Raw genomic sequence first — 16,736 nt, forward strand, 5'->3', positions numbered from 1 at the left:
TGAACACACAAACACAGGTTTATTATCAGCACACACACACACACACACGCACATACAGCCTCGCTCTTCCTGCTTTTTAAAATATCGATTAGGCCTATCAGAAACCTCAAGACTTTATTGAAAAACGTTAAAAAGCAAAAGCTTTTAAGTATATTCATTTCCCTCATGCATGTAGAAGGCTTGTTACGACGCAGCAGAAGCCTTCACATGTATTCACATATATTAAACTCCAGTCTAAAGTCCATTTCCTCTCGTTCAGAGCAGCAGCAGCAGTAGCACCGTTTGGCGCATCGGTACCGTACCGTTCGCTGCCGCTTGATGGACACCTACAGGATCCCCCCTTCAACCCCCTACCACCCTACTCGCGACGGCTGCTGTGGAGTTCTGAAGATAAATATACCCCCCCACCCCCCCGTCCTCGCGATGAGCGTGTGGCGTCTTTCGCTGTTTGGTGCTTGCGATCACAGGCAGCTGCACGGTGAAGCCACCGTGTAGACCGGATGAACTAGAGACACCCGCCGCTGTCACCCCGTGTTCTTTCTTTTATTATTTCGGACGTAGCGGATACAAGGTTAGTAAAACAAAATAAATAAAATAAACACACATCTTCTTGTAATGTATCTCTCATGTAAAGTGAATAGGCCCGGTAAAAAAAAAAAACAAGACAATGACTGATTGTGTTCTGCACACAGCTATTGGACTACCAGTTTGTATTGTGGTGCATTTGATTTGTATGCAAGGCAAGGCACCATCAACCGAATGGGGGAGATTTGTTATTCCAACTCCCCTTAACTTCAACAACTTCGTAGCTGCGGGGCACAAATAAGCTGTACACATACAAAGACACACCTTGATCAGACAGGTACTTGGGCTCACGAATCCGACATAACATACAATATAGTCCTTCCCAGTAGATGTGGTATAATTAGTGTTTTTCGTTCTTAAATGTCTATAAATGCGCCTCTCTCGGTCATTCTGGTGCTAATTGCGCACTGTGGGAGCGTATGAGAGGAGTCCAGTGCGTCGACGTGGTATCGCATAGCACTGCAGCTGCCAGCCCTACCCGGCTGCACGGCCCACCAACTGTACTGGGCTATAATAGGAAGGAGCTAGGGTTGCCGCAGCTGACGGTGCCGATTCCGTGCAGCCAGTGCAGTCCTTTAAAGTCACTCCTCTGCTGCGACTACGCGTGGCCCCTTATCACTTGAGCGAAGAGACGCCGGTCACTTCATCGGAGGGTCTAAAATGGAGCGTTGCCTCGTTCCATGTTTGTGTTAGAGAAGCAGCTAATAAACGTGTGGTTTTTCAGGTTTGTATTGTTTTTTGGAGACGGTTTGCAAACTGATAAACAACATGCACAAACATTTATCAAATCAAGTTATTGTGCATTGTGCATACTTATAAATTATGCGCAATGAATGTATACATAAATTAATTATAAAGTTTAAGTCAGTGTTTCAGACTACCAAATGAAGCAATGACATCCTCCTAAAATATGATGACCTAAAATAACTAAACAGAACTTAATTGGGCACCGTTTTGACAGCTTTCCTAGATGTCCACTCTAGTTCTGGACTGTTTATATGAATTACCCAGGTCGGCGTGTGTGTACCAGGATGGGGGTCAAGGCAGCGCTCCCCAGGTATGAAGTGTACCTCTACACCGCCGTGCTGGGGGTGGCTATGGCCTGGGCGGCCAGCTGGATCGTTGAGGCCTCCAGCGGTGAGTGGATGGAGACCCACGACATTCAAGGCCGGTTTCATCCAGACTTCTGATTCAATGTTGATGTTTCCCCTTCAAGTTTAGATCCAGATTTTAATTCACGTTTAAATGAAGATTCAGTATTCGATTTGCATGAAAATGTACCGTTGAGATTCAGATTGATATTCAGGTTAATACAATAATATTAATTCTTGATCTACCTCACAGAGGCATCTTTCCAGTTTGTAAGCACAACCTGACACACGACACAAACCAACCAAACAGGAACAAAACTGAACTTGAATAACTACAAAATACTTTGTGAGGGATAGATAACTCCTAAACCTGATCGTCAGGAACAGAAAAAGACAAAAACAAACATTACTCTGTTAAGGCTGCATTCATCACATTGTGTTGAAACTCTTTGCAGATCTGACACATGAGATACAGAATCATATCATATTTTACTGAAATTAAAACCTATATAAAGCCAGGACAATTAGTGCCAATCTAGATTTCCCTGTTGGGATGGAGGCTAATTCTGTGTCAGCTTGTCCACCCCCCCCCCCCCCCCCCCCACCCCCCCACCCGCTGACAATTGGAACCCCCGCACACAGCCAACAAATCATATCACTGTTTACTGTGATGTGATGTGATGTTGACAATAGTGAGCAGACGTTCTAGCAGTCAAACTGCTGTAGGTCATCTCCTAGAAGTCAACTGCATGGTGGAAAATGTCTATATCGAGTGCACCTGTCACCTGTCAATCAGAACTGGGTCATGGCTGTCCATACTAGTGTGCTCTGTAGTCTTGGATAGGCTAAGCAAACTACTTTTCTTTAGCTGTGTCGTAAATCATTTGGAATTGGGTTTGTTTGATGCAATTAGTTTCAGTTGATTGGTTAGATAGTGTGTGATCAAATATTTATCCTTTATTTAAACCTATACCTAAATACATATACATATATACATATTAATTATATTTAGATATCTATATCGCAATAAAGAAATAATAAATACAGATTTTCAATATACTTTGAGATATTCTGAAGGATCTATTAAAACAGTTAACCCACCGCTCTTACTAGACTAGATAAGGTAGGAGATGAAGGTCTTAAGGTATGCTAAAAGCTTATACGTAACAACCATTGCGCTAAGTGTATTTTGTGACGTAATCGTCTAAAAAGGATTAAGGGCTGGGGTTAACGTAGAGAAGGTTACCGTGGAAACCGAAAGCATTTGGAATGAATGTATTACATAACATCTGGCTATTCACGGTCAAATCTCACACTTTAAATTCACTGTGTGAATAGAACAGAGCTGAAAGGATTATTCTCTTCCTATTTTCCCTTTTTCATATGCAAATCCACATGTCTTTCCCAATTTCAGTAAAACAAAACAGATTACTGTTATTCAGCTTTAGGAGTAGGGTTAGGAATCTATAATCAGACCTCAAACTCTAAGTTCCTCTCCACATTTTCTGTTGCAAGCCATCCCATTGATCAACATTAACTAGTTAAAATACTGCTACAGCTCGAATTATCGATTTAATTCACGAGCTATAGGGACAGACCCATATAGGAATAAATGACCTGGTGTGCAAAACTCCAAGTATGAAGTTGCGTAAGCAATGGCTATTAAATCTATCAACTGTCATACTGACATACTGCAGGTGTCTTCACTCAGACTACTCTAAACAATTCTTCTTCTTCTTCTTCTTCCTATTATCAGAGAACGTAAACAGGAAGGCCTTCAAGGAGAGTGTGAAGCCGGGATGGCATTACTTTGGCAGAAAAATGGCAAGTGGCTCAAGAGTTTTCAGCCGTACGTTCTTCCACACATTGTGAGTAATGACAGGTGACTGTGAGGCGTGCTCACCCTGCGCTGTGTTTCTGGTGCAGGACGTCGCCGACTTCGAGTGGGTCATGTGGTTTTCAACGTTCCGCAACCATATCCTTTTTGCTCTCACCGGTCACGTGATCTTTGCAAAGATTTTCTCGCTGCTGGTCCCCAAGGTGGGTGTATTGTGTGTATGCATGTACGTTCGTACGTATGTACGTACGTATGTATGTATGTATGTATCTATGTATCTATGTGCGCATGTACGTATGGTTGTGTGTGTGTGTGTGTGTGTGTGTGTGTGTATGTGTGTGCACATGTGTTTGCTGTGTCCAATACATGCTGTATTATGTTGTATATTGTATATGTGTGTGTGTGTGTGTGTATACAGTATTCATGCATGCTGATATTTATGTGTGTGTTTGCGTGTGTGTGTGTGTGTGTGTGTGTGTGTGTGTGTGGTTAAAACAGAATCCATGCATGCTCATATGTACAATATGTATGTACGTTTGTCCATCCCCTCATCCATCTATCCATCTATCAATCCATCCATCCATCCATCCAACTATTCCTTCCCGGAAATGTTTTGACATATTTAAAACTTCAACATGTTTTAAACATGCTTTTTGTTTTGTCCCCTGCTTGCGCTGAAGATTGGTATAGATGGATGTAAGGTAACAATACAAATATGAATATATATATATATATATACATATATCTATATATGTATATATATCAATATATATCTATATATATATACACATATATACATATATAAGTATATATGTATATATAATCAATATTAATCACTGACGTTTGTCTCAAAAAATAAAATATATTCTACTCCCTCCAGAACATTCTAGTTTGGGGTCCAACCCCCCCGTGACGTCTCTGTTTCTCCACAGCACAGGTCCCTTGTCTTCGGCCTCTATGGTGTGATGGCGGTGCTGGTCACCATGGGTTGGACCTTCATGGGCCTGATCCTGTCCCACTGCTTCATGCTGTACAGCGTGGCCCTCGTCAAGAAGAGGTGGCTCTGCTTCGTGGCCGGCCTGGCCACTCTGGCCTCCATCAAGCTGGAGCCCTATAACTCCTGGCAGGTCTGTCTAATGCACTCCCTCCTAATGCCTTCCTCCCCTAATCTACTCTCCTGCTCGGGTGTCACTTCTCTGTCTGGTGGTATGTGATGCTGAGGCAGCATCTAAAAGGCCATGAGGAAGACAATGTATGCACTCACCGTGCTGTAAGTTGCTTTCAATAAAAGCTTCCACCAAATATACATAATATATTTAATGTTAGCAGATAGCATATAATTATATATATTAAAGGGTCCTTTTTTGTAGTGTTGGTGAAAATTAAAGGTTAAGCAGGTATCTGGCTCAAGGAGGCCTACAGGTCAACTGCGGATGTTAGGGATCAAACCCAGTACCTCTTGGCTGTGAGTCCACCTCCATCCATCAACATTCATACTTCAACCATTATAGAAGCTATAGAAGCTTTAAACAAGCTGTGATGTCCTCTTGACTCCTCGGAGAACACGTTGAAAGGTGGCTTTAAAAGCAGAGACAGAGAAAATATCCCAATTACACAGCAAATACAAATGATAAATTCCACCCTAGGTTGAAATGCCTTTGAAACTAGTCGAAGTTGAGAGATGCCAATACATCTCTCCTTATAATTTCGATACCTGTTATGAAGTCAGACTGTGGTGAATTTCCGTTGTGTAACCCCCCGCTCACACACTCCCACGCCATCCGTCTGTCCCTCAGGAGACGCTGGTGACAGGCTCCTTCGACCTGCAGGACGTGCTGTTCTACGGCGGCTGCGGCTTCACCATCATGCGCTGCATGAGCTTCGCCCTGGAGAACTGCGACCGCAAGGAGGGCAGCTACTCCTTCCTGGACCTGCTCAAGTACAACTTCTACCTCCCCTTCTTCTTCTTCGGCCCCATCATGACCTTCGACCAGTTCCATGCGCAGGTGTGTCCGCTGTCGGGGAGGATCGGAGCACGGATCACTGGGATGGGTTTCTACACTTTGATGTGGTGATGAGGATGAAGACAGATCATGGTCATTTTCATTATGTAGTAATGACTTCATTTTGTATTATATGTATACTATGTGACACCATAATAAGAGGAAGGATTTGAGGAAGGAATATATATGAATATTGATATATATACTGTATATAAATATATATATGTATATTATATATTTAACAAATAACAAGAAAATAAACATATTTAGAAAGCATAATAATGATATAGATGTAATAATATGTTATACTAAAGATGACAATGCTAGTATATTGAGTAGGCCTTTATCATTTACGTACGTGTGAAGGCCGCGGGAGACCAGACCTAAAGGTTCGGAGCTTATCGGCATTCCCTACACACATACTCATGCCAAAGATCCACTTAGCAGAACATAAATAGGGCTCATTCACCTAGCGGCCATCTTGGTTCCCAACGCTAGCTGGGCCCAGCTCCTGGTACGCTAGCTGGGCCCAGCTAGCGTTAGGAACCAAGATGGTCAAACTTCCAGAGCGGATCTGTATCATGTGTGGCTGACCTCCTCTCCTCTCCCCAGGCCAACAGCTCCAAGTTGAGCCGCAAGGACAGGGAGTTGTGGGGCATCACCACACAGGCCTTGCTGCACCTGGGGGTCATCCTGGTGGTGGACATGTTCTTCCACTACCTCTACATCCTCACCATCCCCAGTGACATGAGGCTGGTGCAGAAGCTCTCTGATTGGTCACTGGGTAAGTGACGCGCCATTTCCCATATAAGTAAAAAGTATAAAAATACAAACGCAAGAATAGTAAGGAGTAAACTCTTGTCATGGGTCATGTGGCTTTGTTGAACATCATAATGTGTGGTTATGAGAATGAAAATAGTACCATTACTCATCCAAACTTTTCAAAAACATTAAAATAGGCCTAAAAAAACAATATTTATTCACTGTGGTCCTGTGTGACTGTTCCTAATGTAAAATAAAACGTCAGAAATTGACATTTTAATAGCGCTCACATAAAACTGCAGCAAACCTCACAGAGAATGTAAGATATGACATAAATTGATCAATCGTACAGCGATACCAAAACAGTATACAGACAGTGTGATCCTATACCACTTGTTATTCCCTCTCTATTTCAACCCACTCTCCTCTGCGTCTTCTCTCTCTCCTGTCCATTGAGCCAGAAAACATACAAAAAAAGTCCCAAACGCTTTTAACCAAAGCGTCTTACAGTAAATTGCAATCCAAGTAATTAAGGAGCAGGTAGGAGTTCGGCATCTCGGTCCAGGAGGCCTGCATGTAGGCTGGGGACATGGGGGATCAAACACAGAACCTTTCAGCAAGGGGTCGACCGGCCTCACCACTACACAGCCTGTCCTTTACCAAAGTGTCTATAAAGAGAGTACCTTACTTTCATCGCTCGTGTGTGTGCGCGCGCGTGCGTGCGTGCGTGTGTGTGTGTGTGTTTAGCCGGTCTGGCCTACTCCAACCTGGTGTACGACTGGGTGAAGGCGGCGGTCATGTTCGGGGTCATCAACACCGTGGCTCGGCTGGACCACCTGGAGCCCCCCCAGCCCCCCAAGTGTATCACCATGCTGTATGTCTTCGCTGAGACGTAAGTGCCCCCCCTTAAACCTTTAGACGTGCATCAGCAGTTCCATTCAGGGCATATACTGTTTATTGTGATTGAATAGGATAAAAATAAATATCATGAAAGTTAATTTCAATATCACATGAAAATAAATAGATGATAGAATGTGTTGTCAGAACATATTAATCGTATTATCCTAAAGTCATCTGATGTGTTGTCTATGTCCTTAATTTATGTTCTGTCCTGAGACTTCATGAATATGTATTGTCCTTATATTTACAGCCACTTTGACAGAGGCATCAACGACTGGCTGTGCAGGTGAGTACTTCCAACCCCTAACCCCATAGTATCCTGCTTTACACTACATATGAACCTTAAAGCTGGGCAATTTGGAGAAACCATCCAGAGTAAGCTAGATTTGGAAAGAATGCTAAAACACCCCTCCCCCCCTCCAGTACTCCCTCCAAAGCCACTCCCCAAACACGTGCCTAGCTCGCTAGCTTTAGCAACAGGTCTGCCTAGCCTTGTGGAAGACTCAGGACATGCACAATGAGCATACGGGCAAAGTGCGCTCAGGTAGTCTGTAGATCGTGCAACCATTTTTTTCAGTAAGAAAAAAATAAAAATAAGAAAAAAAAATCGTCAAAAATATATTGCCTACGCTACCTTTAATATGTGAATATTTTCTGGAAAAGGTATGTCTACGATTACATTGGCGGGGACCACGACAAGATCTTCAAGGAGCTGCTGGCGACACTCTGCACCTTTGCCATCACCACGCTGTGGCTGGGGCCCTGCGAGCTGGTCTACATCTGGTCCTTCTTCAACTGCTTCGGACTCAACTTTGAGCTCTGGGTGGCCAAGTTCTTCTCCTACCCCCCCTTCTCCACCATCGAGGTGAGACTAGCGTCACACTAGGCTGTTTTCTAATAAAGAGTTTGGTGACACTTCACAATAAGGGTCCATTACTTAATGATTTAACATTGGTAATGTAAAGCATTATTATATAGTGTAGGCACAAGGGGGAGGGTTAGGGTCAGGGATAACCCTGACATGCATAAGAAGCAGTATTCTCTTGTATCAGAAAATAGCAGAGTGAGACGTCCCCTTTAAGATATGATAATAACTTTATTAATCCTGCAATAATTTAATTTGTAAATATTTAACGTTTCGTTTTTTTCTATTAAATGTTGAGGAAGCCTGAAACTCATTCATGCATTCAATTGCCATTATCGACTACTGTAACTGTACACACCTCTGTAAACCTGAAACCTGAAAACTTTAAAGAGAAATGCAGGTGTTACAGCAACAATAAAGAACCGTGCAAATCAAACAAGATCTAGTAAAAATAAACGTAAAAGACCCATATATAAACAGATGTAGAAAACTCATATTAAATAAAAAAAAGAACAACTGTGAAACCAAACTCATTGGGGGATGGAATCCTAACACCAGCAGGTCGTGTGGTTGTGTAGCAGGTCATGCACAGTGTGCGCCTTGAACCTCAGGTTCCTCCTTACCTGTTGTGTTGTGGTCGCCCCCCAGGGTGTAATGGGTGAGTCCATGGGCCGCAGGATCCGCGGGGTCTTCAACGCGGCCAACTTCTGGACCATCGTGCTCTACAATGTGCTGTCCCTCAACAGTCTGGAGTTCGCTAAGATGGTGGGCCGCCGGCTCATCTTCAAAGGTGAGACACGTCCAGGAACCTCTCAGTGTGGGGATAAAGGGGGGCGGGGGGGGGCAAGAATCAAATGAGAGAAAATAAAATAACAGAAAGAAACACGAAAAATAGAGTCAAGCTTCTCAGGGCCTTATCATTGTTCTTTTACGTAGTCACAATTTGCAATTTACTTATTTTTACAAATGAAATAAGAGTTTATTCAGATACATTAATATCATTACGGTAGAAGGTAGAAGTTTGGGTTAGCCAGCTGCAGACATTGGGGTTCAAACCCAGAACCTTGAGACCCTGAAAAATGTACATGAATCCAACACATAACACCCACAAACTATTTTCAACTGTTATTTGTTCAGTGAAGGATCCCTGAACATTACCTGAAAACATTACAGTAATCTGTTTTTCTTGGTGTCCACACATAGCACAAAAACAAAATGTTGCGAACGGTTTTCCTTCTTCTTTCGTATTATTCTATCCCCCCCCCCCCCCCCTCCCACCAGGCTTCCCCTTCTCCACTCTGTCGGTGCTGCTGGTGACCTACTGCGGTGTCCAGCTGGTGAAGGAGCGAGAGAGGAACCAGGCCCTGCTCGAGGAACAAGAGGCGGCCAAGATAGCGGAGAAAGAGAAGGCAGAATAAAATGGACAAAAAGGGAAACTCCATTTTCCTTTTCAGTAAGAGACTCTATCTACAACAAGCCCTCGTAAACGTACCACCACTGGCTCGCTCTGCGCCGAACGATACCACGACAGCTCGTCAACAAACAACGTTTACAATTCTGAAATGTTTTCATTAAATTTTCTGCTTTTGTTTGTCGGAGGAAAAAATACGAGAAAAGATCTCAAACTGTCTTTATCCTGAAGTGCACTTGCTGAAGATAATCATCACAACATTGTCTGGAACCTCACTCGCCAATAGTTGCATTTTGTATTTTTATCGTATCAAAAAGAAAACATTTTAACCCACACTTGCCTGCCGTATACATTTTATAAAGATGAGTTAATATATTGGATATTATGCGGTGCTGTATAGGGAAAACTCCTGGTACTATTATATTGAATGTTTTTAATGTACTGAAACTGTTGAGGAGATGGGAGATGTTCTGCTGTCACTTTTATTGTATAGAGGGCATCACACTTAAGGCATCATGCATATTACACATGTTTACAGCTTGCTTAGCATTTCTTGGTAGCTAAACTGGGACAAACTGACAAAGGAGCTGATTGTAAGTGATAGGTGAAAGTTGTGTATTTGGCAAACTGTCAAATATGCAGAGGAAGCCATACTGGACTAGTATTTGATCGAGCAGAGAATGTATTATTCAATCTAGGTTTACATGACTTAATGATTTATTTTGGTCTACAGCACTGAGCCACACTGGAAATAAAAACAGGGCCTGACTACTACACCACGACCGCTGCTGTCATTATCGTTCTGCTGGAGATTAGCTTTGACATTTACACCTGGCCAGACTGTCCCTCTCTCCCATGACACTGACTTAGAACATACCATAATAACTTGACTATGAATGGAATTCAAGCTAGGCAGGGATTCTTGGTTCTGAGTGTCGTTGTACCTGTCACCAGAATCGATCATATTTTCTACTTGACTTTCAGATTATTGAAAATTCTCCCCTGTTTATGTTGTCAAAGTTCATATTTGACAGCCTCTTATTTCAATTGTTTTACTTTATTTGCTTGGTCAAGTAGAGTAGAGATGAGATGGTGTGACCCAATTACAAAAAAATGGTTTGGAAAAATGTTGATTTGCACTTTGTTTATGCAGGAAGAGTAAAAGGATGTTATTCCTCCAACTTTCAGTCTGATATAAAACATATAATACACACACACTTTTCTTTAAAATTAAATTAAAAAAACACTCACGTTAACTCTTTGACTCGGTAGGAAATTACCATCTGTCACCACAAGATGGCGGCATGAACCCTGCTGCGTTCATTGAAATCCTGTTAAAATTAAACGGTTGAAAAAAATATTGTTAATATATTCTTTCCATTGTCATTCACAGAAAACACTAAGATAGATGACAAAAAAATTAAATCTTCATTGTCACAAAGTGTATTGCTAATGCAATCGTTAATAATCAACATTCTTATGATGTCATTGGCAAATATATTAAACAAAACTTTACATTCAAATAAAATCCTTTGAGCCAAAGTATGAGGGCAACATATGTGAAAAGATGCGTTTAAAATAGGTATTACTAGAAAGGTCGGATGTGTGGCGCTATGAATTCATGTCTGAAACCATCCTATTACTCAGTACATACGTCAGAGTTCTCACACAGCCGTACTGACGTGTTAAAGGCTGGGAAATATCAAAATGGTGGTTAGCTCTCTTTCTAGTCTTCCCCCCTCAGTTCTAGAATCTTCTTGTAGGGTAAGATCATAATGGAAGAAGGTAGAAACAGCTAAATAGACATCGAAATAAGTAGCATGACCTCTGGTGGTATTGCCACCACAACCCCACCACCAACTCTAACCACCACCACCACTATTACCACAAGCCCCAACCACCGCCCCATCCCCCACTACTAACACCACCACCACTAAATCCATCACCAGCACCACCACCACCACCAGTATAACCAACACCCCCAACCGCCCCCCCCACCACCAACCCCAACTGACACAGCCCAAGCCCCACCCACAAACACCACAGCCCGTCCCACGCCACTACCACCCACACCACCGCCATGATCACCGTCACCACCATTCAGCTGTTGGGTAGGGGGAGGGGCAGGTTGGTAGCTGCGTCCCCATGTCTACACACTTGCCCTGCCTGGCTACCTTCAGCTTTACGCAGACCCCTTTCTATAAATACCCCCCCCCCCCGACTCACACAGGGTGACGGCAGGGGACAGCTGGCTGTTAGAAGCAGCCAACCAGCGACGGCCATCATACGGTGAGCGTCTCACCCCTGAAGCGCACACTCTCTGCCCCCTTGCTCTTCGTTCGGTGAGGCCGACCTTCTCCAGCCCTCCCTGAACACATCCCCCCCACAGCAGGAGAAGGAGCAGGGAACCCCCATGGCGGCCCTGACCATAGACCCCGTGGAGCAGCCGCGGATGTACCAGCAGACCCTGCTCCAGGACGGCCTGTGCGACCTCCTGGAGAACCAGAAGTTTGTGGACTGCGTGCTGAAGATCCAGGACCAGGAGTTCCCCTGCCACCGGCTGGTTCTGGCGGCCAGCAGCCCCTTCTTCAAGGCCATGTTCCTGTCGGAGCTGGAGGAGGGCAAGAAGCGCACGGTGGAGCTGAAGGACGTGGAGCCCGGCGTGATGGGCATGATCCTGCGCTACCTGTACACCTCCGACATCAGCCTGACGGAGCAGAACGTCCAGGACATCTTCATGGTGGCCAACATGTACCAGATCCCCTCCATCTTCTCTGTGTGCGTGTCCTACCTGCAGGAGAAGCTGGTGCTGGGGAACTGCCTGGCCATCTTCAGGCTGGGTCTGCTGTTGGATTGCGCCCGGCTGGCCCTGGCCGCGCGCGACTTCATCTGCGAGCGGTACCAGGTCATTGTGAGGGACCAGGACTTCCTGCAGCTGGGGCCCGCCGAGCTGGCCGCCATCATCACCTCGGATGCCCTCAATGTGGACCGCGAGGAGGTGGTGTTCGAGTCCCTGATGGAGTGGGTCGGCCACGACAAGGCCGGGCGCTTCAAGGACCTGGCGGAGCTGCTGCAATGTGTCCGCTTCCGCCTCATACCCAAGGACTACTTCCGGGAGAAGGTGGAGCGCCACCCCTACATCCGCATGAACCCAGAGACCAAGAAGGACCTGGAAATGGTCAAAGACGCCCAGCGGGGGCGGCTCCCCAAGCCCAGGAAGCCCAGCAGGCCGGGGGCAAATGATGGAGCGGGGAAGGAGGAAGACGAGGAGCTGGAGGAGGATGAGGAGGAGGAAGGCTTGCTCCCGGGCATCCTCAACAACAACCCTCGCTTTGGGATGTTTGAGACGGAGCTGGTGCTGATGATCAGCCCCAGGGGCACGGTGGCGTACGACCCGGTGGCCAACGAGTGCTTTGTGGCGTCCGAGTCCACCGAGATCCCAAAGAACCACTGCAGTCTGGTGACGGAGCAGAACCAGGTGTTTGTGGCGGGGGGGCTGATCTTCAACGAGGACGACAAAGACGAGCCCCTCAGCTCCTTCTTCCTACAGGTGCGTAGTGACAACACCTGGTGGAGGTGGGTCAATGTCTTGTGTCTTGGCACTACAGGACTGCTGTTTCCCTTTGAGTGGGTTGAATGGGTTGATTTGTAACATGTAATATTTTAACATACAACATAATTTGAAATCTCCATGCGTTCCAGTCCTAATGTAACTAAGTTCAGACCGTTCATCCAATGGGATTTAAGCATGGCTACAAAACATGGTACTTTATAAATCCCAGACAGGAAATTATGGATACATCCATCTTTCCACACCTTGTGTAAACTCTTAGTGTTGTTTTCAGTCTTAACTTACTTATTTAGTGGCTGTCAACCCAAGAAGGAACACCCATCTGTATTGAAACATGGCCAGCTCATACGCCCACCTGTCCTCTCCCAGTTTGACCCTGTGAGCTCCCAGTGGCTGGGGATGCCCTCCCTGCCGAACCCGCGGTGTCTGTTTGGGCTGGCGGAGGCGGAGAACTCCATCTTTGTGGTCGGGGGTAAAGAGCTGAAGGAGGGCGAGCACGTTCTGGACTCAGTCATGATCTACGACAGACAGTGAGTAGGGTCCTTTGTACTGAGGGATAGGTTCACAATATATGTGTATTTATCTGTATTTATCTTGTTAACACAAAGGAACGTGTGCTTGTCAGCAGTTGTGCATGCACACACGTGTACATGAATACACACATGACAGATACAGCAACACACACGTACAGATACACCTCCTCTCTGAACACACGCATGCATGCACGAACACACACACACACGCAAAAAGCATTCTATCTAGATGACAGTTGAAAGTTATTTGTTGTCATCAGTATTCAAGGTGTTTCTAATTATATTAACATCAAAAGATAATTGGGTTTGTGTGTTCCGTCGTTTATTATCCTCTCTTTAATCTGGTTGGTATTCGCGTTGCAATTATAATCCAGAACGCCCTCAGGCTGATGGCGTCCTGGTGTATCTCTGCTAATCACTAGACGTAAAGACAACAGCACATGGAAAGCATCAAGCTCACTTCCCCAGCCCCCCCTTTCTTTTTTCCGACAAATATGCACCGACATCTTTGCTGACACAATATGTGTGGGTTTTGTGGAATGGCCCATTTAATCTTTGCAAATTATCGCTGCTTGAGGCTGGGGTCTTTGTTGTGTTGTCTTTGTCCCACAGGTCATTCAAATGGGGAGAGTCGGACCCACTGCCCTACGGTGTGTACGGGCACGGCACTGTGTCGCACAATGGTATCGTGTACGTAATAGGAGGGAAGTCAGAGAGCAAGTAAGTACCGGATAACACAGATGTCTGAGGTATTTTATCTAGAAAATGTTTCAATGTTTCAGTGACTGGTATGCATTGTTTTGTTGAAATGAAAAAACCCAGATCTCTATTATAAACATTTAATTAAGATTAGATTGGACGGGTACTTTATCCGTCCCAGAGGGGAAATTGTGCAAAACTGAGCATCTCACATTGATCTTGTTTTGTGAATTAGCATTGTTTAAAAGGCATTGTCAAACCTTTTTTGACGTGGTTTGGTTTGTTCTCCGTAACAGTGGACACATATTTCATCGGTTGACATTTGCTTTGAGCAATTTATGTAAAAAGCTTCTTCTGGCATATTTGTTAAAATTCTATGGACATCCCGCCAGCCATCAAAAAAATCTAAAACTAATAATTAATAAATGAGGTGAAATGATTGGATTGCCTACCTGTCTATCTATCTTTGTACCTGGCTACCTGCGTGCACTCTGCTCGTGCTGTCATTACACATAACATAAGATTCTTCCAGAAGGCCAGGCCGACCTATTGCTAAAGCTAGTGAGGATTTCGAGGGTTTGGGGGAGTGGTTTTGGGGGAGGCCTCTAATTTTTCAGAAAGGACACTTCACAAAACATATCTTACACTTGCTGGTTTCACAAAATTGCATATACCCCACCTTTATATAATTAGTTACGACTATTCTTCCCCGGTCTTCCAGGAAGTGCCTGAAAAGGGTGTGCTCGTACGACCCCAGGAAGTTTGAGTGGAAGGACCTGGCCCCGATGAAGAAGGCCCGCTCCCTCTTCGGCATCACCGTCCACAACGACCAAATCTACGTGGTTACCGGGGTAACGGACACGGGCCTCACCGGCACAGTGGAGGTCTATGACATCGCCACCAACAAGTACGACTATCACGTTGTTTTATGTTTTTATTATTATTGAAAATCGGAATCCATCACCGTCATAAGTCACAACGTCACCACAATCGTCGTAAAAATATAAATTTACTGGCGTTGTGCTGGCGGGGAGCGACGGTCGTGTTCTGACGCATATTTAACCTAACTGCAGCCGTAAAGCCGTGCCGGTAAACTCAGTGAATCACGCAGCAGCAGCAGCATTTATTTACAGTACATACTGTGCTCCTGTGTTAAACATGCTCCCTTTATGGCCTGCCATTCTGGTAACTGTGTGTGTGTGTGTGTGTGTGTGTGTGTGTGTGTGTGTGTAGGTGGGCAGACTTCACAGAGTTCCCCCAGGAGCGTAGCTCCCTCAGCCTCATCTCCATGGGGGGCTTCCTGTACGCCGTGGGGGGCTTCGCCATGATGCCGAGCGAGACCAGCGACGAGCCCGCCCCGACCGAGATGAACGACATCTGGAGGTGAGGAACGCAATCAATAAAACAACCGCATAGATGTTGGCCCTTCAACCAGACCGCCTGGACTCCTACCAAACGATCATGTTAATTTTAATCCCTTATTTAAAGGGGATATATTATTCCACCAGGGGTGAGTGTGATTAGCCGTTTTGAAAACGGTTTCAAACTACTAATCACACTGACACCTGATGGTATAATATGTCACCTTTAACAGTTCAGCGGTTATTGGCACAGACTCACAGTAGTAGTAGTTTTTTTTTACCAATTGTACAGAACCTACTCATTATTCTATATAGGACTCAAGCGTGCACAGTTTTCTAGGCCCATAATTTGGACTCAATAAGACAAACAAGACCCAGCCAGTCTTTGTATGTTAGCCGCATCAATCATGTTGTTATTGTGATTGGCACGTCCTCAAAGACCACACATTTTGAAACTAGTGGTGCACTGTCAATTTAAGATCTATTCTAGGCTATACAATAACAGGAACTATAAACAAAAACAATGAATATCCATGACCAATATAAACAGCTTTTCGTCAAGCGTTGCATCAAGTCCATCATTGAGGGGACAGGCTATGTAAATGCTTACCATGTGTTTGCTTTTCACCGCAGATACGAAGAATCTGACCTTTGCTGGAACGGGATTTTGCGGGAAATCAGCTACGCAGAGGGAGCAACTATTCTTCCTGCTCGCCTCAACACTCTTCGTCTCAACAAATTATAAGTTAAATGTGCCAACGTGCAACCGATGTCACCAGCCTGTGTTTACTTTGTTTATGAACATCATCGATAGTGTAATTAATTAAGACTCCACTAATGCGTGTATTGTACAGCAGGGGGTGACAAATACGATATAACCAAATATAGAAGCAGAAGAATGCTGTTCATTAGTTAAGTCATGATCAGAGAAAACTTTAACAAAATTGTTGTACAAAAGCGCTTGACTCGACTGTTTCTACATCCATTTTTCTTACATTGTTCCATTGTGCTTTCTTTATAACCTTTTTGTGCTATTTATGTGGTGGAAATAAAAATGATGACATAAACATCAGCTTTAAAGTGCAAAACACTCAATGCAGGCAAGCCCACAATGCAAA

At 44.5% G+C, this 16,736-nt stretch overlaps 2 protein-coding genes across 2 annotated transcripts; both read left to right on the forward strand.

Annotated features, from left to right (window-relative positions):
- The first annotated feature begins 71 nt into the window (after positions 1 to 71).
- hhatla (hedgehog acyltransferase like, a) lies at positions 72 to 10,230 on the forward strand. The gene is made up of 12 exons (XM_079750892.1): positions 72 to 571; positions 1,597 to 1,722; positions 3,433 to 3,500; positions 3,603 to 3,716; positions 4,446 to 4,640; positions 5,310 to 5,519; positions 6,129 to 6,300; positions 7,026 to 7,170; positions 7,429 to 7,464; positions 7,842 to 8,043; positions 8,692 to 8,833; positions 9,325 to 10,230. The coding sequence occupies exons 2-12, from the start codon at positions 1,617 to 1,619 to the stop codon at positions 9,459 to 9,461; spliced, it is 1,527 nt and encodes a 508-aa protein (XP_079607018.1). The 5' UTR covers positions 72 to 571; positions 1,597 to 1,616; the 3' UTR covers positions 9,462 to 10,230.
- Positions 10,231 to 11,867: 1,637 nt separating this feature from the next.
- LOC307085938 (kelch-like protein 40a) lies at positions 11,868 to 16,363 on the forward strand (the record flags this gene model as incomplete). Its single annotated transcript, XM_079750888.1, has 6 exons — positions 11,868 to 13,004; positions 13,395 to 13,555; positions 14,171 to 14,278; positions 14,979 to 15,164; positions 15,491 to 15,640; positions 16,252 to 16,363. The coding sequence occupies 6 exons, from the start codon at positions 11,868 to 11,870 to the stop codon at positions 16,361 to 16,363; spliced, it is 1,854 nt and encodes a 617-aa protein (XP_079607014.1).
- Positions 16,364 to 16,736: the final 373 nt, after the last annotated feature.

This window comes from Pollachius pollachius (assembly GCF_949987615.1).
Source record: "Pollachius pollachius genome assembly, chromosome: 14".
NCBI lineage: Eukaryota > Metazoa > Chordata > Actinopteri > Gadiformes > Gadidae > Pollachius > Pollachius pollachius.